The sequence below is a fragment of the Sander lucioperca genome, chromosome 16, assembly GCF_008315115.2.
Source record: "Sander lucioperca isolate FBNREF2018 chromosome 16, SLUC_FBN_1.2, whole genome shotgun sequence".
In the NCBI taxonomy this organism is placed as follows: Eukaryota; Metazoa; Chordata; class Actinopteri; order Perciformes; family Percidae; genus Sander; species Sander lucioperca.
The window spans coordinates 18393711-18416696 of record NC_050188.1 but is presented as its reverse complement, the minus strand read 5'-3'; the positions used below and the strand labels follow the sequence as shown (position 1 = coordinate 18416696).

Genomic DNA, 22986 nt, shown 5'->3' with positions numbered 1-22986 from the left:
CTGTGCCATCTTAAGACGTTAAAGATGAAAAGTTACTAAAAGACCCCCCCCCCCCCCTTCACAGCTAATGAACTGTATGACGTAGAGTCTTGTGTGAGGTATCATTGAACTCAGCAGGGAGTTCCCTTTTCATTGGTGACGATTTGCAGTTTCTGAGTGCCGTGCAAATGCACGGTCGCAAGGAGCGGCGTCCGCCAGACGCGCACAGAGGCAAGAGGGCCCGTCCAACGCTGCTTGCAGTTTTAATGTTGTATTACTTTTACTCAGGCAAGGGATCTAAATACTTCTTCCACTCCTGTTAGGTCCCTAGGTCCAAATACATAAGCTTTACAAATACAACATATTAACAAAACATTATTATTATTATTATTATTATACAACATATTACAGAAACTGATGACAAAACAATAGTGTGCTCTAATGCATATAATTATAAGCTAAACATACTGTATTTCCTGATGAAAGTCTAGTGACCAGAAGTACAACATTATTATTAGATTAAATTCTCATGAACAGGGCTGTTGCTGTCCATGTGTACCAAGCTAAGATCATTTTATCTTAATAATAAAATACCTGCAACCAGAGAAATATTTTGGCCTGGGTTTAAAAAACTAGTTTATTTATTTTCATCATTATTACCCTAAAATGATAATAAAGTTACAACCCCAACTTGTTATAGAGAATAGAAACGTTTAGATATTGTCTCCAAATCTAAAAAAAAAGGCAGTTCTACATAAATATATGAAGGTTTTGTTTCCCATGTAGAAAAAAATGAATTATCTAAAACGTTTTAGTCTCATCCTAATATTCTCTTTCTGTTCACTGATCAAGTCCTTGCTGTTCTGAATTACATTTCTACTGTGCTGAAACTATTTTACCTAATTAACAAACTGTTAGTGTATCCTGGTTTGATTAAGTCTGTCTGCCTTGTCTTAGTGTCAAGAGAACGCATTTCTCTTTGTTTAGTAAGACCTTTTGTTCAGAGCCCAAGTTGGCTCTAGCAAGGATACACACTTATCTAATCAAAGGACTTTTTTAGTTTGAGCAGATGTTATTGGGTCTATGCAAATCGTCTTGTGAGTGAATGTCTTCTCAGCTTTTGTTAATTCAGTTGATTCCTTTAGCCTTGTATACAACTCTGGCCAGAGCCTCATTCTGGTCTGAACCAGCCACTGAATTGGACCTAAGAGAACTTTTTCTTCCACACCCATCATTATCTTAAGTTAAATATCAATAAACTCAGTTATGTACTATATGCTCCTGAATGTACACCCTCCCTGTGACATTTGAAAATCTGCAGAAAAGTCTAGTCGTGGTTAAAGCCGTGTCAGCAGCACAAGGAGCAAAAACTGCATCTTCGAAAACCTATGATCACAACAACTGAAATAAAATCATCTCTTTAAAGTTACAAATATACGGAGCCCCGGAAGGGTAACAGCGAGATTTTTACAGGGGCGTGATGTCTCCTGTAAATCTTAGGGGAGACGCCAACTTGACACCACCTGTCCACATGGTGGTGCCATTGGCAAACCTTTGTGTTTACATCACTTTGGTCAGCTTTAAAACAGCTTTAAGAGTGTGTGCTATGGTCTTATACCATTAGGAGGTGAATACACACAGAGAGAAGCAGACCAACAATGACATGTTGTCAACTTTTTGTTACATTGAAATACTTATAATCTCAAGTTAAATCATCATTTTGACTCTGCAAACACACAAGTCAGATTCGGAATTAAGTATCCATCCCTGGCACACATTCCAAATTTGCATCACCAAATAGACAAAACAAACCAATAACCAGGCTAAATAAAAAACGTGGAGGTAATTTCCACATAAAGAGTGAGAAAGAGATACACATGACTTACACAACAATATATCATCTTTATTTGTGATGAACAGATTTTTATCTTATTTCACACATTGAATACAACAACAGAATAATGGTTTAATTAGCTCCCCAGAGCTGCTACAATTGATACAATTATGTCTGTCATTCCCTCTCTCTCTCCCTCACACACACGCACGCATGCATGCACGCACGCACGCATGCACACAGACACACACACACACACACACACACACACACACACACACACACAGCTCTCATGATCTACCCTGGGTTGCAGATGATGTCACGTCAAACACAGTGATGATGTCAGATCATCAGATGGGTCTCAGTTTGAAGAGGTCATTGCTTTTATGACGTCAGAGCGTCGTCTAGGAATGTAAACAAACACGTGGACTATTTCATACTACCACCTATAACTATGAAGGAACATGGAGGTCATAAATACTAATCACCATGACTTCAAGAGTGTGTGTGTGCTGTGGACTTCCTGATGTGTTGACAGATTGCTCTCTGCACCCATCATTGGCGATCTGTGAAGGGTGCTCGTCAACACTTTCAGTTGTTGTTGTTGAGGACCCACCATGAGGCTGTGGAGGAGACGCAGAAGAAGAAAGAAATTACCCCCAAAAATGACACCAATCAATGAGAATCTGTGGCTGTGTGTATTTGTGTAAGCTATGACACATTATTCAGCACTGCCCTGTGTGCTGCGTGTGGCTGGTTATGCGAAGCGGGTAATGATGCTTGTGAGACTGAATTAAGATCAATTTCATGTAATAATGTAGGAAAAACAACACAAAGACAATTGCTTAGAACAAGTGCTGGGGAAAAAAATGACAAAAAGTGGACAAAAGCTTTACTTATTATAAATGAAAGGGAGTTAAAGTCTAACATGTTTGGTGTGATTTGGCAAAGGTGGAAGAGTGACATAATTATCTGACTGTTAAATGTTGATTTACATAGTTAGCTTTAAAGCGATACAATTCCAGTTTGCCTTCTCCCCCCAAAAAAAATCCAAAAAAGAAACCTCAATGCAATTGCATTGCGCAACTTGCTTGTTTCCATAGCTTTCAACCACATCTCATGGCCTTCCTCCGGAGTTGCTCAGTTGTCGTGCAGATTGACAAAAGTTAATTATAACTTTAAAGTTTTGTTACTTAATTTGATATCATAAATATTAAGTTACATAAACAAATTATTTTCCAAGATAACTAATCAACCTCATCCCGAGGAAGGCCATGAGATGTGGTTGAAAGCTTTGGTCAGTTGGACCTTGTGTTGATATTTTGTTTTCTGTTCTTTTATTTTTTTGGGCAAACTGTTTCCAAGGTTGAGAATGAACCATCAAGCTCAATATTGATCCAAATCATACATTCTTTATGTGCTTATTCCAGCATTTCATTGAAACATTATCACATTCGTAAGACGAAATACTCAAATCAAAGATGCACAACACTTTTGGTATCTTTGAAAACGTTGGCATTCTGACTAAATTTAAAATCGTGCTCTAAGCCAAGGGTTTGAGGATTGTTTGTCTGCACAGCGTGTCTTTGTGATTGATGATAGATGTACCAAAGGGCACCTGAGGCTGCAGAGTTTACCCTTTAGACGTGTAAGATGAGTGAGGTGAAAGTTGTATTGATTTTATTAGATGTGTTAGGTTTGAGTGTGATGTGGGTAGAGAGTCAGACAGGAGCTTTAATGAATGTTCTTACCAGGAACCAGCATGGTGGTGATGCTCTCAGGAGTTTCCAGGAAGTCCACGTTCCCCCTCTGGAAGGTCTTACTGTAGTTGGTCTGCAGGTGACTGTGCAGAAGAAAACAGGAAGATTCACTCACTGGTCGTCATGGATAGGGAAAATAGGAAAATATGGACACCTTCTACATCCTCTTTTTGACAGTGGTTGAATGTAACTAAGTACATTTACTCCAGTACTGTACTTAAAGAGCACATATTATGCTTTTTCGTCTTTTCTGACCTATAAATGTTGTTATAATGTTGTATAGTCATGTTAAACAATACCAAAGGATCGAAGGAACTGCAGATAACGCAATGTTTCCCGACGATCTACATAGTTTATTGTGCGGTGAATCATGTCAGGCTGCTCTATAGGAGTCAAAAACTAAGACCAGAAAAGTAGTATAATAGCTGCTCTTTAAGTAGAATTTTGCAGTATGTGTACTTTACTTGATTATTTCCATGTTTTGCTACTTTATACTTCAACTCCACCACATTTCAGAGGTAAATATTGTATTTTTTACAACATTTATATGACAGCTTAGTTACTAGTTACTTTGCAGATTTAGATAATTAATACAATTTTGAAATCAACTTATAAAATATGATGTTGATTATTAGGTTTAGCAATCACACAGTATATAATGCTATTCAAATTAGCTCCACCTTTTCCAGCTGCAACATTAAAGTAATGAACACATTAATGCATCACTTATTATAATCCAGTAATATAATATATATGATTATATATGGTATATATGATTATACACGTATTTCATTCTGAAATGGGTCATTCTGCATAATGACCTGCTTTGATGTTATCATCCAATTGAATGGGTGTTGAAACGGGTGCACCTAATTACATATTGATGCTAATACTTTTGTACTTTTTTTGCAGGACTTTTACTTGTAACAGAGTACTTCTATTTCTACACTGTAGTACTGCTACTTTAACTTAAGTAAAAGATGAGCACTTCTTCCACTACTGATTTTTGAAATAACAAATGAGCTAAATCAACATATCATTTCCATGTGAATGTTTCCTTTTATATTATGATTCCTATGGTATGTTATTTGACATTTGAGATGTATTTTTGGCAGGATGGAATGGATGGAGTATTCTGTGCACTACTCTGCATGCCCTTGCATGTTGGGATAACTTCAGTAAAGAGAATTGTATAAATGATATACTCCATTAGAGTATTTATATTACTGTGTCATTATCCTGAAAGTCCCAGCAGCAGAGTATGTGCATTGCTGTATCATTGAAGCATTAAAGTTCATTTGACTGTTTACTATAGAAAATAACAAACTAGACTAACAAGTTATCTCTGTATCTCTGCTCCCACTGCTGTAGTGACACTCTTGTTTTCCTCATTAGGTTTACCTCACATTGTACATCATCACTAAATGCAGTGTGAACTAGACCTCTCAGCGAGCAAAGAACATAATTTGGGGGGGTTTATTTGAACAGGCCACAGTGTATTAGTTGTACTGCATAATGTGCAGGCGAAATACTTACTTCTTCCACACATTGTTGTGCTCCCAGAATTCATAGAGAATGAAGCGTGATTCATTCGCCAGCCGCTGAACTGCAATGCTGCCAAATGCAAAACAGGAGAGAGCACAAGTTATGCAATCACTAATTAGTGTGCGACATCATGTCCCCTAGCACAGCCTCTGTGTCTGGACTGTTTTCCACACTGACACACACCGACTGGGAGCAGGCAATGTGAATCTATCAAATAATGTTTTATGTGGCTTCACCCTCAAATTATGATTATTTAGTGTTTTGTCAGATGATTTTAGTCTCATTTTAAAATGAGCAAACATGACTTTTAGTACTTAGAGAAACGGTCGTGACAAAGCTTGTAAATGTCATGCTGTCCTTTGGGCTGCTGGATTTTGTCTGAAACCAAAGTGACAGTTCCTGTGAGAGTTATTTCTAATGTTTGAAATAAAAACAAAACAAAATTATTTTATCTATTGACCGAAAGCGTTACGGTCTGATGCTACACTAAAGCCTTTAGTTTTGACAGGAGAGCCAAAACATCTTACAGCCATTTCACTGATGTTTCTATTTTAAAGTTCCATGATTGATTCAATGTTGCTTGTAATCTTAGGAAGTTTTCTGAGATTATCATAGGAATAAAACATTTACCCTGTAGACACTGATCTACACTGTAGATCCTTGATTTCCACATTGAAAAAGATGCACAAAGCTCTTAGCTACAGAGGGGATGATGTAAATCCATGCAGATTTGAGTAATTATTCTACACATTATGCTGCAGATACAGTGAGCACATGTAGGTATAATGTGTTGTTTTTGTATTGAAATGTTGCTCAAGATTTTGAGGAGTGTTTTTTACTTTTTCTTTTGGATGTCTCTTGTATTCCCATGCCCCTCTTCATAAAAAAATTGGCAAAAATGTTACAAACTAGAAAGAACAGAAATAGCATGCAGTAAAAAAAACTCTGATACAACGTGAACAAAAAGAATATAAGCTGACTGTAGACATCCAGTCTGGGCGCAGGCACACTCCATGTACTGTCTGAGAGCCAAACGAAACTCCTCCAGCTCGTCCTCCAGCACCGGCAGCTGCCTCTGGACTATCAGGATGTGCTGTAAAGACGAAACACACACAGAAACACACATACAGTCACACACAAACGTGAACGCACGCAAAGTCAGAAGGTCAGGATTTGTTTCTGGTAGAGAGAGAATCTGAAATAGCTGAAGGACGTTCAGAAATCTGGCAGTGTTTCACATTGACTCAGGGAGTTAACAGAAAACTGGCGATTGATGCAGATCTGTCAGGTGAACACTGGGACATTTATAATCTTTACTTACACTTTGATAATGAACAAAAATAAAGCATCTGAATCTTGTTGTACAAAGGTGTGAACCGCAGGGAAGAGGAAACAGGAAGACCTTCCATAATCATGACAATAAAAAGCCTGCTAATAATTTCCCGTGGCTGATGAGGAATTGTTGACAGAGGCAGAGAGGCTGATGGGAACAGGAAGTGAATAGTCTGCCTGTTGGCCTAAGGTGTGTGTTTGTGTTAATGATGTGTGATGTGTCTGGGTGTGACTGATAAAACACCTTAGGATCTTCTCTCAGAGGCTAATTTGGGAGAATCACACACACCCACACACACACACACACACACACACACACACACACACACAGTGGTTTTCTCTCGGCTACACATTTATTCCCAGGGACAAACACACCAATGACATGGAGCAAAGGGCTGCGGGTCAGACTCGAACCCCAGCGGCTGCCAAGGACTCATGGGACGCACACTTTACTAAAAAACACATGCTTTTAAAGATGCAGTAGTTAAGACTTATAAAACTAACTTTCTGTCATATATCCTGAAACTGACCCTATGTTCGAGTAGAACTACATGAAGCAGGTCATTTAAAAAAAAAAACATCCAGCTCCTCTGGCACCACCTACAGCCTGTAGTGCGATTTGCAAAAATCCACAGCTCCCTGTACAGATGCACCAAACATGGCCAGGGGGGGTGTCTAACTGCGTGTCAATCACTGCTCATGCACAAACATTCATTCTCCCTTGTGGGGGGAGGGGCTTAGGAGACCGTTTGGGTTTTAGCAGAAAGGGGGGGAGGGATTGAGAAGTTGTTGTCGATGTTCAAATTCTTTGGCTAAATCCTGGATCTTCACAATCCTACCTACAGCACCTTTAAGTGAAATTTTTAAATGACTGAATTGAGTGAAATGGCAACTTCCCTCACACATCCTTTTAATTTAAAAAACAGTAACCTAAACTTTTTTTCAGTTATATATATATATATATATATATATATATATATATGTGTGCCCAACAATACTTAGTAATGAAGGGTCTTAAAATATATTTTTCTTAACCTTTTTTCAAAAATAATACTGGTAATAATTGGTTTTGGCTTCCTTATTTTGGAATCAAACTCTGCAAATGATCTTTAAAAAAGGAAAAACTCCCTTCTATTATCTTAATTCCTTTATTATCTGTGATTAATCTGTCTCTTAGATATTTCTTTATGAATCTTTTACAGTAATAGCATCTCTACTGTTGTGTATGTTGCTGTGAAAAACAATATTTCGCTTCCATATAGTGTATGATAGTGACAATAAAGAATCTTAAATCTTCTACTATAAATGTCCTTCCTCTTCATGATGAGAAATCCTTCTGCAAGTGTTTGTGTTGGTCTACTATGTCGTCAGCTACAGAGTATTTCAGCCAAGATATGATATGACAGGGAATGATAACATGCACATAAACACCTGCACCCTGTGTAGTTAAAAACACACCCACACTGTACACGAGTACAAGCCTGGAGGACAATTAATGAGCCAGTAGGTTTACACACATGGGTAGCTAAAACAAATATAGGCTATGTCCTGTTATTATAGTGTTTATACTGTATTTATATATACTTTAATACCCACTTGACTATACACTCTCTCTTCCTCAAACATCCACATACCTCCAAGTCTAATATTGAGCCTTAAACGAAGAGATTAAAGATAAAGAAGGAAGAAAGAAGGGAATACGCTTCTGTCAAGTTTCAGCCCTGCTGTTGCTATGACAACCGCGTGGAGGCCACACTGATAATAATAACCACTCAGCAGTAAAACTCCACCACTTGAGAACAAGTGACACAGAGTGGACGACACCGTAGCAAAAACAGTAAAAAAGTAGATTAAAGTCAGAAAACGAACCGATTTGCTCTCCAAGACCTCCTCTTCAACGGGCTCCAGACGAATCTCCTGCAGAACAAAACATACAATGATATGATGCCCCAATAGTGACAAACTTTGCACCCTGTTTTGCACAATCTCTATCTAAATTTCTTAAAGTGGCAATATTATCCTCATTTTCAGGTTCATAATTGTAATTTGAGATTGTATCAGAATAGGTTTACATGGTTTAATTAAAAAAAAACACCATATTTTTGTTGTATTGCCCATTGCTGCAGATCCTCTTTTTTTAGCATGCTAGTGCTAGCATGCTAACAATTAGCCCCCTAACCCCCTCGTTTCGGCTAGTGACGTAGAAAGCTGTGGAGATTTTGAACAGCTCACATCAGCATGGATGTTTTTTTTTCAAAGTTTGTATGCATGTGGAAGCACCAGAGACACAACATAACACCCCGAATCCCAGAAAAAGTGATTTTTTCATAATATGGGCACTTTAAACCTGTAATAACTGGCCACTAGGGGGCAGCAGAAATGTGATCCATATTTAAATATAAAAACATAGATTATTGCTGCTTTAAAGACTTATTGTGTTTAAACTTTCATCTACCAAAGTGGATCCCAATTTTTTTGGCTCGTGAGACTTTAAACTAAAGCAATGTCTACCTTTGACCCTCGTCAATGGTTCACATATGTCAACTGATTATTCATCACTGTTCAACTCAAAAGTTAATTATTTGCTTGTTTTATATGAACAATACAAATGTACAATCAGACAGTCATTTACAAGAAAAAAATAAAAGATTAGAAGACAGGATAAAAAAGTAAACATTACTGTCTTTGTGTAGTAGAAATATTTTTTTATACTCCCCCCTCCGATTTATATTTTAGTTCCTTGTGGACTAAAATGTATGTTTGCAAAATGTAGCCTAGTAAAATAAACAACTAAGAAAAATCAAACTTATCAAATCAGATATCAGATTTCATGCTATGTTCAACACACACAGATAGCAGCTATGAGAGTTTGTATGCAGCGGATATTTCCCGTGTACTGTACATATGTGTATGTGTTCGCACGTGGGAGGGTGTTGTTGTGTTGAGATAATTTGTTGATGTTGTTGTGAGTCCACTTGCCATCATTTGTGGTTAATCTGAGAAAACGATGTAAAGACCAGATGGCCGCCATGGTAGAAGCAAAAAAGAAAAAGAAGGAGGCAGGAAGGAGAGGAGAGTACGGAAAAGGCTGAAATAAAAGAAATCACCTTTTTTTCTAGACGGTCGATAAGCCTCTGCAGTCTGTTGACCTGGATCATCCACTGGCTGTCTTCCTCATAAACACCTGGAGACACAGGCAGGATGGGTTTCAGACAGAAAGAGTCAACAACAAAGGTGAAGGGATGAAAGGTGCTGCATATATCGACTGTATTTTAACCATATTTTTCTCCAATGATTGTTTGAACTAAATACCTCTAAAATAATGGCGGCGTCCCAGAAGGCATTTCAAGGTTTCCTTTCATGTAATGCAACGAACAGACATGCCAATCAATAGAAAAGCTTTGAGACCTGTAATCAAAGTTTATAGAAGCTCTGTAGCTGTGCCACAAATCTCCCAGCAACCACGGCTGGAGATACTGAGTCATTTGGCTCTTTGTAGTTTTGCTTATTTAAAGCTAATGTACTTGCACTTACTACTTGTTGTCTGGAGTTTGCACCTTCAGGGTTGAAACCACTTAATTGGAAGTTGCTTTGGATAAAAGCGTCCGCTAAATGACATGTAATGTAATGTAATGTAATGTAATGCAGGTCTAACGGTAAACTGTGTGCAGTAGTTTAGTAGTTTACCTAGTAGTTTACCTATTCAATATCATACCTACAGAATTGTCTTTGAAAATAATACAATGCAACTTTATCATCCACCATAGTGGAAGTGACGTTTATTAAGATGGCCCTAAATCCCAAATTTGTCTTTACAAAAATACAGCAGTAAAAACCCATTAATAACAGCACATACCATTGTACAGCCAAACAAATATTACAGACATAGGCTGTCTGTCTAGAAAAGTCGTAATTGTGTCAGTCAGAATAAAATTTAAAACATTTACTCCGTTTGCATTGGCGGTAAATGACTCTGTGATCATATCTGTATTCATTCATGCTTAATGATTTTCGCACTACCTGATATTGGAGAAATATTATGTCTACTGTTTAGGCAGTTTGCAGCACGAGAGAAAGTGTATGCTTGCAAACAATGCATTACGAGCCAAACAAGCATCAGCAAACACACTGCAGGCTGGCGCACTTATGCATCACAAACCAGGGAGCTCTTTGCTGATTATCTAACTGTATACCGTAGCACCTGGTATGTATATCATGTTTGTGTTCAATGATTCTCCTACTTAAAATGAAAGTGAAACTGTACACTCACAGCACATGGTGTTTTGAGATTGAGGTCTGACATCTCCCACACTCATACCTCCCGTGAGCAACAGTAAAGTGCCAGAGCATTCAATGGCTTTGGTTCGACACACAGGAGCACACAATGAGAACAAAAGTCTCCACTTCAATCTCTCTCTGTCAGTTTCTTTCTCACACCTACATGACCTCCCTCCTTTCCTTCTGTGCTCGGCATTTTTGCTTCTGGCATCTACAAGACAACGTAACTCAAACCCACCTGCATTGACGAGACTGAGGAGAGGGTTGTTGGGAGAGAGGCTGCTGTTTCTCTGAAGCCTCCGATTGGAGCGACGACCTGACCACTGGATGGACAGAACCTCTGGCTTCAGCGGGCCCTGTCTGGAATCCAAACAGGGAGATAATTATCAGACATCAAACATATTTTAGCCTGTTTTCTTTTAACATTGTTGCAGTTGCATTACAATGTAAAACATAGTAACACTGACATTAAATTACCTGTTGTTCAGTGGTTCTTGTTGTTCACTGCACACACCACATAAACAGATGGATCACACAAAATTCTTGGCTTACATACAATTTGACTTTGTAATTTCATTAACAACGACAAAATAGAACCTGAGAAGAAAGTGCATTTTGAACAGTTTATTGTATGACTCATTTGTGCCAAAGAAGAGGGATAATGTTTTGAAATTTAAGATGGCACCAGGTGACCGAAGCACACAGTCTCATGAATAGAAGTCTCGGCTCAAGTCTGAAGTTATCTGGGCTTACGTTATATTTGTATGTTGTGTTGATCTGACAGTGATGCTAATGCCAGTGACAAGGTACATGCAGCCGCAGGGTGACATCACCTAAGATTTATCTTTGTGTTGTCAAGTTGTTCGGTCCCGTATTTTGAGAAGACCTCAGGGTGTCTTTGGCAATGTGCAATGCACATGTTTATACGTGGCTGTGTGAGTTTTGTGCAAATGTAAAAGCAAAAAGGGTGCTTTGTGAAGTTTTTCAGACACCCTACTGATATTTTTGTACAATTTCAGGTTTATTCCTTAAAGTGTTTAATAGTTCATGTTTACATCGTTCAGGTAAATGAAATTCATGGCAATATATTTACAACATTAATAGTCTTTTCCTTTGTGCTTGTTTTTAATTTAGCTGTGGGCTAAGCCACACTAATTGGCTGATAGCTGTCAATTTATATTTAGCGTACATACATCAATCTTCACATGTAACTCTCTAAATGTCAAACTATACCCCTAATCTCCTAATCTTTATTCAGTGCCTGGCTTTTGGGCTTTGACTATACAGTACATCTCATAAACAGTGAGGTAACTATAATCTAAATATGAAGACCTGTGACTATGTGTTTTCTAAAATACTATAATCCCTGTCAGTTTATTTAGAATGAGCTCCTTTTGTTAAGAGGACTGTGGGAGAATTCTCAACTTTAATTGCTAAAACCTGTCTGTGATCAGTAAAAGATCACCAGCCTTTGCATGTTCCTACCACAGGCTTTATGTTAACTTAAGGGAGGGAGAGGAGGTTAACAGCTGAAGAGCTGTGGCCAGAAGATCTAGGACCTTTTTGTCCATGTTTCACCTATTCTGTTTCCAACTCAGACTTAGTTTTAAAAGACAGCAGATTAAGCATGCATTAAAGAAAAAAATCGTATCTATTGGGCAAATAACAACAAATTACCAAGATGAAAGTAATATTACTTTTGAAATGAACCACACGACTTATGAATACAAAGCTCAAGCTCAGCTCTGAGTCATACCTTGCATCCATGAATTTGAACTCCTGTTTTTCCCTGTTCACACAACAAAATGACCACAGAAACCAATTTAAAGCCACCAGAGAAACAACCAGATCTTCTAGATGTTTGGAAGAACCGAGTGTTGCGTTCAGATGCACAGGGGAATTATTCAAGTGTGGCAATTCAGTGACAGATGCTGGAGGAGAAGAAGCTGTTCTGGGAGCGAGGGACAGTTACACTTTGAAATGACATGAGAGGGGAAAAGAGAAAGAAACATTTATAGTAGGTGAGGAAAGGAAAGAAAAGAAAAGAAGAGACTCTCAGATGTCAATTCTGGAAGCCCATCATTTTCTGCCACTGAAAGTAAGTATTAACATGGTCATGGTGAGAAAAGGGATACAACAATCCTTTTGAACTGAACTCAAGCAAAAAAATGTTGACAAAACCACTATTATTGTTAAGAAAGTGGTTAAATGCTGCAAACGAGCTGCATTTGATAAATGATGAAATACTTTGCCATCATTTTTCAACTGGGGAGATAATGTAGACAAATATACTAGTTAGTTAGTGGGTCAGTATGCTTTAAATAATTTGCTTTGTGTTTTTACAAACAATGTGTCCCTGATTTTAGAAAGTGGCTTCTCATTTCTAAACGGCAATCATTGATTTTGTTGGCTGAAAATTGTCTGTTGTTAGCAGATGTTATGACCTGACAGCTAGCTGGCTAATTAAGCTATCTTTACCTCCATGAGTTTTGTTAAAAACAATATTTTTTGGCTAACCTTTTCAGGGACTCATTTTAATGAGAAGCTCGTCAATATGCACTTGATGGCTACATACATGATGCTAAAAGTCTGAGGCTAAAGGCTAAAGGCTAAAGCTACATGTCCCAGGAAAAAGGTCAACAACCTCACTAGCTGATGATCCACGAAGACAAAAAAAATAGAAATAGCAGAGAGAGACAATCACTGCTCGGTTGTTGAAGCTGCAGCTTAAGTGTTAACGCAGACAGGTGACGGAACGCAAACACACACACACACACACACACACACACACACACACACACACACACACACACACACAGCAGAGCCTCCTAAGGAGTGCCTCGGGTTTAATCCTCAACTATCTACTGAGCCAGCGGGTAAGTGTTTGTTCTCAGTCAGTACATTCATAAACATGCTAATCATTCAATCATGATTGTTGATCTGTCATGCATACACTTTTTAGATAAATCATATGTAAGTTCAATTAAAGTATCACAATATACAATAAAGTATATTGTGATCAGCAGATCTAAATTACTCATCAGTGGCATTCACCTTAAGGCGCTGCCACTGACACACCAAACTGATTATCAGCCGTCGGACAGTCAGGTGAGGTCGGTGATTCGAGACTGTTCGGTGTGTTCAGTGCCGTCATCAGTCAGAGGAGCTGTCTGCGTTCATTTGGGCCGATTTGACTTATTGAATCGGCCAGTGGGCAGTCGGACTCAATGACCAATTTGATTGGTGGAGTGCTAGCCCTTGACTAGCGAATCAGTGCACGAGAAAACCGAAGCTGACAACACAAGTATCTTCTTATTACTAGCCATCGTATTTTCTTCTGTTCAGCGAGTAATGACAACAACGATCCTACTTGACTGCTATCAACACTCTGATGAAAACAATGACTGACGACAGCGTGCTCTGTGTTTACTAGGTCTAGAGAGATGTTCCGTCATTTCCGGTTTTAATTTTTTGGGCGACAATACAGATTAGCGCCGCCTGCTGTTATGGAGTCATAACGTTTCGTGCATGCGCAGAACATACGCTCAGGTCGGCGTTGCTTCGGTGTGTTCTGAGGCACTTTTTGGACCGCCTCGGGGAGACGGGAGCCAAATGATCAGTCCGACTGCCTTTTCTGCCAACGGTCGGCCGTCAGGTTGGTGTGTCAGAGCCTTTAGTCTGATTTCTTTCAGTGTTTTGATCCACAAACAGCTGATGGCTTGTGGCATTAAAGAAAGTCACAATTTGCCCATTGTGGTGGTGACAGCAAACAGTGTTCAATTAAGAACACATCAGGTAACATAGCCTGTCTTACAGTAAGTCTGCTTAAGTAATTCATTTTTTTGGACACATAGGGGAAGCACAACAAGCTGTAAACATAACATTTGACATTGAAGTTGATATGGCAGGCATAGAGCAACATTAGCATTGATTTGGAGTTACGTTTGTGTCCACCTAGTCTCGCTTTGCCAGACCCTCCTCCTAAGCGCTCTAAAGGAGGGTCTGGCTACTCCACATAGCATTCGGGGATAGGAGGAAAACATGCTCTGGTTTGATGGCATTTCTTTAAACCAATCAGAATCGTCATGGGCGGTGCTAAACTCCGCACAGAGCCGCTGCAAAATAGTCGTGCGAGAGAAAACTCAGATTGGACAGATAGTCTAGCTAGCTGTCTGAATTTACCATGCAGAGATCTGAGGAGTAGTCAACAATAGTCCTCATAAATCCTTCGAATTTAAAAATTCCAACACAAAGAAAGCGGAAGGAAACAGAAAATACATGCATCCGGCGGAATTTCCTGCAGCACCGGAGCAATCCTGGAAGTGGAACGTCAAGTATATAGACTAGTGTCCATCTGACAACAGGAAGTCTTAAATTGACTTTCCTTGTAGTTCTGGTTTGGTCTCTGTTAATTCCTGAGGGAAATATCTGGCTCTTTAGCTGCTTAATGCTAAACTATGTTTACATGAGAGTAAACCGAAACAGTAAGTTGGTAAAGTCGTAAAACCAAAACAAAGTTGAAAGATGCTAAAACGCTCTGTAGAGTTGAGGGGAACTGCAGTGTTATTATGTAATAATTCATGGTGGGTTTGTAACTATGAATGTCACCTTTCATATTATACAAAGTCAGTTAATCCATTCTTAATATAAAATATTTATTGGGGCAGTTTTAAAGAAAGAGGTGAATTAATCAACGTGAAAAGGTCCTTCTGTTTTCCTTCTGATATTCTGTGGTGCAGTCAGGCTACTATTTTTAACTGCAGTGATTTACTACTGTCCCCAATATCTGTTGACATACATGTAATTTTGATTTCAGAACACAGAACATTAAACATCTTTCCTTGTATTTTGTTGTTTTTTGGCCTCCATGTTTTATTTTTTATTCCCCTCCATGCATATATTTCCCATAGGAAGGTTACACAGTGATCAAATAAAAAATCATTATAGATAACTGCTGGATTACAGGGAAGAACAGGTGGTCTTTACAAATACAGGCTAGGAAATGTGTTGTTGGACAGCACCTTGGATGAACGCATACTTTAAATCTAAAATGTGGGATGTAAATTTGTGTGTGTGGTTTGGACACAATTGTCACACTGGGTGTAAGAACTGTTATTATAGGTGCCATTGTACAATACAATTTCTCCACTAATTGTATGTGTGTGAAAGATTTGTTCTTACTTCTCCTGGCGAGTCTGCTCGGCTGTGGTTTCCATGGCGCACTCGAGAGAGCATTGAAGTGAATAAAGCTGATTGGTCGTTTCTTTCAGCAAGAATCGGGTCACAAATTGCTCCAGGTGGGTGGACTCCTGATATTCCTGTCAATCAAGAGGAAGAAAAGGAGACGGAGGAGTTAAAGTAGGAGGAATGACGAAAAGAAAGGATGGTGCCATGCCAGTCAAGAGTCACTCAATGTCCAGACTTCCTCTGCTAATTAAAAGATGCCAACAGAGCATTTATTTAGAAGACAGCTGTAGGAGAGGAAAAAAAATGAGGAAGAACATAAACAATCTGGGGTTTACACTCTAGATCTCTTATCTGCTGAAACCTGCCTCTTAAATTGTGTTTCAACAATCTTAAATGGATGCCATCCCAGTTAATATTTTCAAACAAAAAGGTATGGCTTTGACTTGTGTTCATCATTTAAATCACACTGAATAGCATTTTTATTTTAGTTTGGTTTATAACAGTCTAATGGTCTAATAATATATTAATGCAATACAAATATTAGACTTTGTCAAGCATAGAACTGAACTTATTTCCACTGTTGTCCCAGGTACCCACCAAGAATTCATCAATATGGAAACTTGCAAAATGACTTGTTATAAAAACAATTTGTCTAAATCAGTGCAACAGAGGCCAACATACCCAGTATTTTAGAAACACTGGGTCCCCCAGTTTCCATGATGCAACTCAATGCCGTCTTTAGTTAACCTTCCCTACCTGTTAAATGTCCCCATCTTTAAAACTTTGCACCTTCAATTTGCTCTTTCTTTGTTCTTTACAATTTGTTTTGTTAGCTCAGAAAGCTGATGGAAGAATAATCGAATGACTTTCTGAATGACATTTTGAGACGTCATTTGCACAATGCCTGGACCAGAGCAGGAGGGCTGAGTGATGTTTTGAATCGAAGGAAAGTGAATGATGCTCGGTACAACAGAGTTTGCTGTTTGCACGCCACACCTGCTCCCACAGTTTTAAGCACCGTGACTGTTTGTACACTCGACTAACAATGCAACTAATGCAAGTTAGATTAGAGAATGACTAATGCATGAATAGGAATGTGTATGTGTGACAGAAAAAGAAAGCGGAGGAGAGACAGGACATATATTTCAGTGTTTTGTCCGTTACTAATTACTGTGTTTATCAAAAATGTACAATGACAATGGTTTGATTTAAAAAGCTGGATTTGTTTATCAGACTCCGGAAGTGCGCTCACACTCACACGCACACGCACACGCACACGCACACGCACACGCACACGCACACGCACACGCACCCTAATTACAGTATATTGAGTCTTCCTGTGAGAGAGCTGAACTCTTCTCCAGAATACAGAACAGATCATTAGACTTGGGCTTTTCCCATCGGCCCTATCAAACACCACATCCAAAGATTGAACAGTTTGTCCTAAAATGTGAGAACTATCTTAATTCTGTTTTTCACAAGAACAAACATACAGAGAATCCCTTGTTTCTGCACTGATGCGTTAAAAAATCGGTCATTGCTATCGGTCATGTCAGGTATTGTTTGATCCCCTGACATTCAAAACACACACAGGCACACAGTGAGTGAGTCACGACAAAACTGGTAAAGGTCAGTCTCCTGTCTACAATATGAGCATAGATTACCTCCTGTGATCTGTACTGTTCCTTTGTGTGTGTGTGTATTTGTGTTCCCACCTCACCAATGCAGTCATTTTAGACAGCTTACGTAAGGTCTGTCTGATATTTTCCTTTTTGCCATTCTCTTGATCTTTTTATTCTCAGTTGTACAAAAAATCAAATGAGTTATTTGTTTGAGGCGGTGCACTTGTGCTAAAATCAATTTAAACCTATTATTACATGTAAATTATTTAAACTGTAAAGATGAAAAGTTTGTATTGGTGTTTGATGCTAGTGTTTTTACTCTCAGTGTGTTCTGAGTGACGGTGTGTGTTGTCTCGATGAGGATTGTTCAAAGTGTTTGGCTGCACTGAGCCTGTTTTGAGAGTTGTGTTGTTAGGAATGAGTTTTGCAGGTGATGTGAACTGTTTAGCTCAGGTGACTGTTGGTAATGCAGACTGTGGTTAGAGTTTTACACATGTGGCTTCAGTTGTGACCACTGTTGTTTAGCAATCGAAAAAAACTGCAAGGGCTACTTTTTGCCAAATGGTTAAAATCCTGATTGCAAATCGTCATCAAATCATGTCAAAAATAAGCTGACTGAAATGTGAAATGCTCCCTAAATGATCACCTGAAAGTGCAGAGAACCGGGAATAGGTTGCTCTAGCTATTCATAAATAGACATGTGGATACATTACTAAGTTTGCGTGTAAAATCCTTGCAAAATTCTTAGAAATTATAGGCTATAGTTTCTAACTACTGATTCGTTATATCAGGTTGCACCATTAAAACTTTACAGTAATCTGCAATAACTTGTTCCGAACACTGTTTCCATTTGATTGTCAAGCAAATGTTAAGCAAACTTTTAAAAATTTGAAATGCGAATTAGGTACATTTCAATCAGTTGGTTGGAAGCAAACTTTTAAAAATTTGAAATGTGAATTAGGTACGTTTCCATCAATTGGTTGGAAGCGAATCAAATAAGGCTACAGCGTAGTTTTGTCAGAAGTTGGCGCAATAGGCTACGCATGGTGGTAATCCACCAGTAAACCCAGTAGAAGTACAGTAGAGATTGCTAACTGGAGACAAAACTCCAAATAAACAGGCTGTGCTCATGAGTCTTTCTACGAAAAGTAACGTAATTTGTATGTATTCCACATATTTTTTGCTGTACGCACCACATTGACTGCTGCTTTATAAGACCACTCTGAGGATGTTGGGGAGGGTGGGTGGGTGGGTCATAAAACAGGGCTTTCAAGTGGGGTAGCGGAGCGGAAACTCGCCATGGCCATTTAACCCATCTACAAGACAAAAATGTCTTAGGAATTTGGTTAAATTGTTATTGTTAGTCAAGTGTTAATTGTTCTTTCATTTCAGCTAGTATTGGCCACGTTTAAAAAATATTTAAATTCACAATGGTTATGTCCTTAAAGGTGGCGTGCTATTTATATGCCTTCCCATGAGACCACGTTGTCTGGAGACGAAGAGTGGAACAGATGATCAGTCATGTGAGTTAAATGTTCACTATACGCCAGAACATATTCGGCAAAGACATTTCCATGTCCTATTTAGCGCATCAACTCTTTTTCGACAAAGGCAAAAACTACCTCAAACCAGCGTAAAAACTTTTTTTGTCGAATTTTGCCATTTTCATACAGCTTTTATAATGCGATACTTCAAAATGTGCATACAAACACGTAAATGGAAACACGCCAACTGACATGTCATCACCTTTTCAGTTAATATTGTCAGGCAGGTAAGTGTAAGGTAGCAGAAGAAGGGCCCAAATGCATGCAGATAGTCAAGGCTAATGAGAACAATTTAATGATGCAACAGCAAAGAAACATGGCAACAATGCAACTACAATGATCTGACAACTGCCTGGGGAAATGGGTTGCTGTATGTGCTGCAGGGCTGATGAGGAAATGAGGTGCAGGTGGGGAGATGGACGGGGAAGCTCATTTGAAGGCAGGTGGGAGTGGAAGGATCTGGAATAAAAGGAAAGTCTGAAGGCGTCTATTGGACAGGTAAGCAATAACAGTGAAGGTGTCTGGGGAAGTGGAAATCTGTCTGAAGAGAGAGACAGAGAGGCAGAATGAGCACATCCACCCAATTGATGTGGGCATGTGACAAATATGGCAAACTTGTTAGCAAACAGTTGCTAATTTACACATCCAGCAGATACGGAGCAACATTATTATATATTTGAGTCATGTTTTTGACCACTTGATGAATGTAAGTTCAATATTCAGCTCTGTTTATGGTCTTTACCAACTTCACTGCAAAATATATTTATTGATATATTTATGATTCATACTGTAGTTAGAATTATAGATTGTGTTTTTTTTATAATTAAAAAACGTACCGCTTTTTATCATCATTAAACAGCATTTTGAGGGTCAGGTCAGATGTGTTCAGAAGTAATGCAAAGGCTCATGGGAAAAAATATATATGTTCTGAACGGTTTCTGTCCTAGTTATAGTGTGTTTAATAATGTTCTGTTAATGTTGGGTGTGCACTTATGTTATCTGGGTTTTAGTTGTGTATGGTTGATTTAGTGTTCATGTTTAGCTACATTTGATGGGCACTGGGCAGTGAGAAAGAGTTAAAACTAGATCGGAATCCATTATCTCTGTCTCCTGGGTGCAATTTAACATGTTGTACAGTACTTTGGAAAATTTCACTGTTTCGTATTTCCTTCATTGTTTCTGTTTCTTGGAACAAATGTATTGAATACATTGTTCTTAAAATCATACGAACATAAAGGAAAATAAAAACATTTATATGGAGAAGAAGAAAAAAAGCTTTACTTTAGTGGTTGTAAGTAGCCTAATGTTTTATATTTGTAATGTTTTGTTGCATGTTTAACTTAACATGCTTATTTTAGACCTACAGCATCAACTTACCGCTCTGTGTTAATACAACAGCTTCCCCTTGTGTAAAACTTAAATGGTTTAAGGCAACTGGTTTACACACAAATTTCTAGTAAAGTCAACTAATTTGGGGTAACAGTGTAGCTAATCTCTACATAAGCACTAGTTTGTGTGGTGCAACCTGTTAATTTAGTGATTAGTAAACACTTGCCGTACATTATTACTACCTAAATTAAAACTTGCCAGATTGACTATGATTTCATATAACACTTGGTGCACATTGCATACTGTATGTACTGTACATTGTTCCATCCAACCACAGTGCTTGCTATTATTTTCTTTAATTTCATAATTTAAAAACCTTTTGCACTGTGAACCGTAAGAACACAGCAACTTCCTGTTGCTGCAGGTGAGTACCACCTGAGATCTGCTAGGACAGGTTTGCTAATGTGTATGGGAAGCCTGTAAATAGCTTTGGCAGGAATATCTGTGCAAAATAAAACCCAGAGTGTCTCAGCACAGATACCTATACAGTTTGTGCCATGGCTTTGATTTAGATACACAATCTTGTTCCAGTTCCCCCGCACATGTTCATGGATGTTTGATAATACAAAAGCGCACACACAATCAAGCACATTAGCTTAAGCATACGTAAGCTCACACAAATACACACTAACAATCTTCTAATGCAAAAAAAGAGGAACACCTCACAAATACACACACATTCACAGCCAGAGACCACCCACTCAAATACATATACAGTTCAACTGAGACAACTGAGCTTTAGTCTGTGACTGATGCAGCATCTGTTCTCCTCCTCACTCAGCCAATACTTGCTAACAGAGAAATGCAGCACATCATACATTTATTTTCTCTCTTATATAGTTCTATAACACATTTTAGTGTCACAGAAAAAAATAATGTTGCACACACGCTTTGTAGAGGGAGAAACTATGAATAAGGTGTCAGGGAGTAAACACTGGGGAGACATCAGCAGTGTGTTCACACTCTAGTGTTGTAATTTGATTTCAAAGTTATTGCCTTGATCAATAACTCATAAATTCTGTCCAATTTGCAAAGAGTAATTTGTTTTTATTCAAGCTCAAATATCTATTTTATACTGTATAGCTGTGAGGGAACAATAGTGTATACAATAGTGTGTCGATGGAAAAATTGTGAGACTGACTTTTTCCTGTGTACTTCTTGAGAGCTATCTTAAGGCTTTAAAAAGTCCACAGCAAGGTGAATGATCACTTTTGAATGACAGAACCTTAAAATACAAACCCATGCTGCCTCTGCTGTTTTTTCTCTTTCTCTCCTGTTGTCTCACTTGCCTCACTCAACTATTCTCTTGGAGAACAGAAAATCATTTGAGGTGTAATTTGATTTTCGCACCTCGTCACAGCTCGGCGCAAGTCAAGGCCTAAGAAAGATTGCAAAGGGATTGCAAAAGTATCTGTATGTTTCATTTGCTTTGCAGAAATGAAGGCACATGCAATTCATATCTGTCCTCCTGTAGATCCAACCTTTTTGAAACATATTTCAAGAAAAAAAATACATTCTCTTTAAATATTTCAAGGATATAAATTGGTTCTCTAGTAGCAGTAATGTTCACTTATATGTCTGTTGAAATCATGTATTATTTGATACCACTACCCTTAAAATCTCCCATCACTGCCATCTTTTTAGTCTTCATCTGTGTCACCATAGTTTTTAGGTGTTGAAGTTGGATGTCATCATGTGTTACTCTCTCTGTGCTAATAGAGAACTACCAACAAATGAACGGTTTGACTCCCACTCTGTTTCTAAAGCAGCCACACTGAGACATGTCTGCTTCAGTGCAGAGCTGAGGAGTGATTTAAGCTTCGCAGCATGTGTCATATGTGCCAGATGAGATGAGTGCAGAGAAAGAGAGGGGGGTTGAAAGATCTAAAAAGCCACCTCTCTTCATATAACATAATTTTCCCATTTCCCAGTTCTCCTTTTTTTTCTTCTGTCATCTCTGATCATTTACCTTCATCTATTTGCCTTTCTCTCCCTTGTCATCCCTCTTCTTCTCTCTGATAATTTAAAATGCATCAGCTCTACAGTAAGATCAAGATAAAGCTTTTTTCCAAAGCATGATCAAAAGCAGTATTTATTTGATGATGCAGCCGACATACATTTAATTCCTCGTCTATGTTGGCCACAAGTACAGAAAGAATCATAACATGTTTTGTTCTGGGGGTTAATTAGTAGCATGAATGAGCCCTGGTTCATCCTTTTTAGCTCTGTAATGGAAATCTGACTAATGGGAGATCTGAGGAAGCCACTTGGGCAGCAGAGGAGCATGCTGGGAGAGTTCAGTTTAGGCTACGCTGTGAGTAAATCAAACATCTCTTACTATTATTGTTATGTGCGCTGCATGGGATGCCAGTGTGATGTTCACTGTGTGGCGGTGTTGACGTGTGTATGAGTGTGTCACAAGGATTTTAATTAATATGATTATACAGATATAAAAGGATAATTTGCTCTAAATAGATGCAAATAGCATCCAAATTATAACTTTTTTTAGCAATTTT

General features: G+C 38.5%; 1 protein-coding gene across 1 annotated transcript in view; it reads right to left on the bottom strand.

Annotated features, from left to right (window-relative positions):
• Positions 1-1861: 1861 nt before the first annotated feature.
• Positions 1862-22986, bottom strand: part of necab1 (N-terminal EF-hand calcium binding protein 1) — a 41483-nt gene continuing 20358 nt past the window's right edge. Inside the window, exons 6-13 of the mRNA XM_035993452.1 lie at positions 15910-16046; positions 10967-11088; positions 9558-9634; positions 8320-8367; positions 6099-6211; positions 5110-5187; positions 3565-3656; positions 1862-2436 (exon numbers count right to left, since the gene is read on the bottom strand). Coding sequence (XP_035849345.1) covers positions 2405-2436; positions 3565-3656; positions 5110-5187; positions 6099-6211; positions 8320-8367; positions 9558-9634; positions 10967-11088; positions 15910-16046 — 699 coding nt within the window. The 3' untranslated portion in view covers positions 1862-2404. The remainder of the gene's footprint in view (positions 2437-3564; positions 3657-5109; positions 5188-6098; positions 6212-8319; positions 8368-9557; positions 9635-10966; positions 11089-15909; positions 16047-22986) is intronic.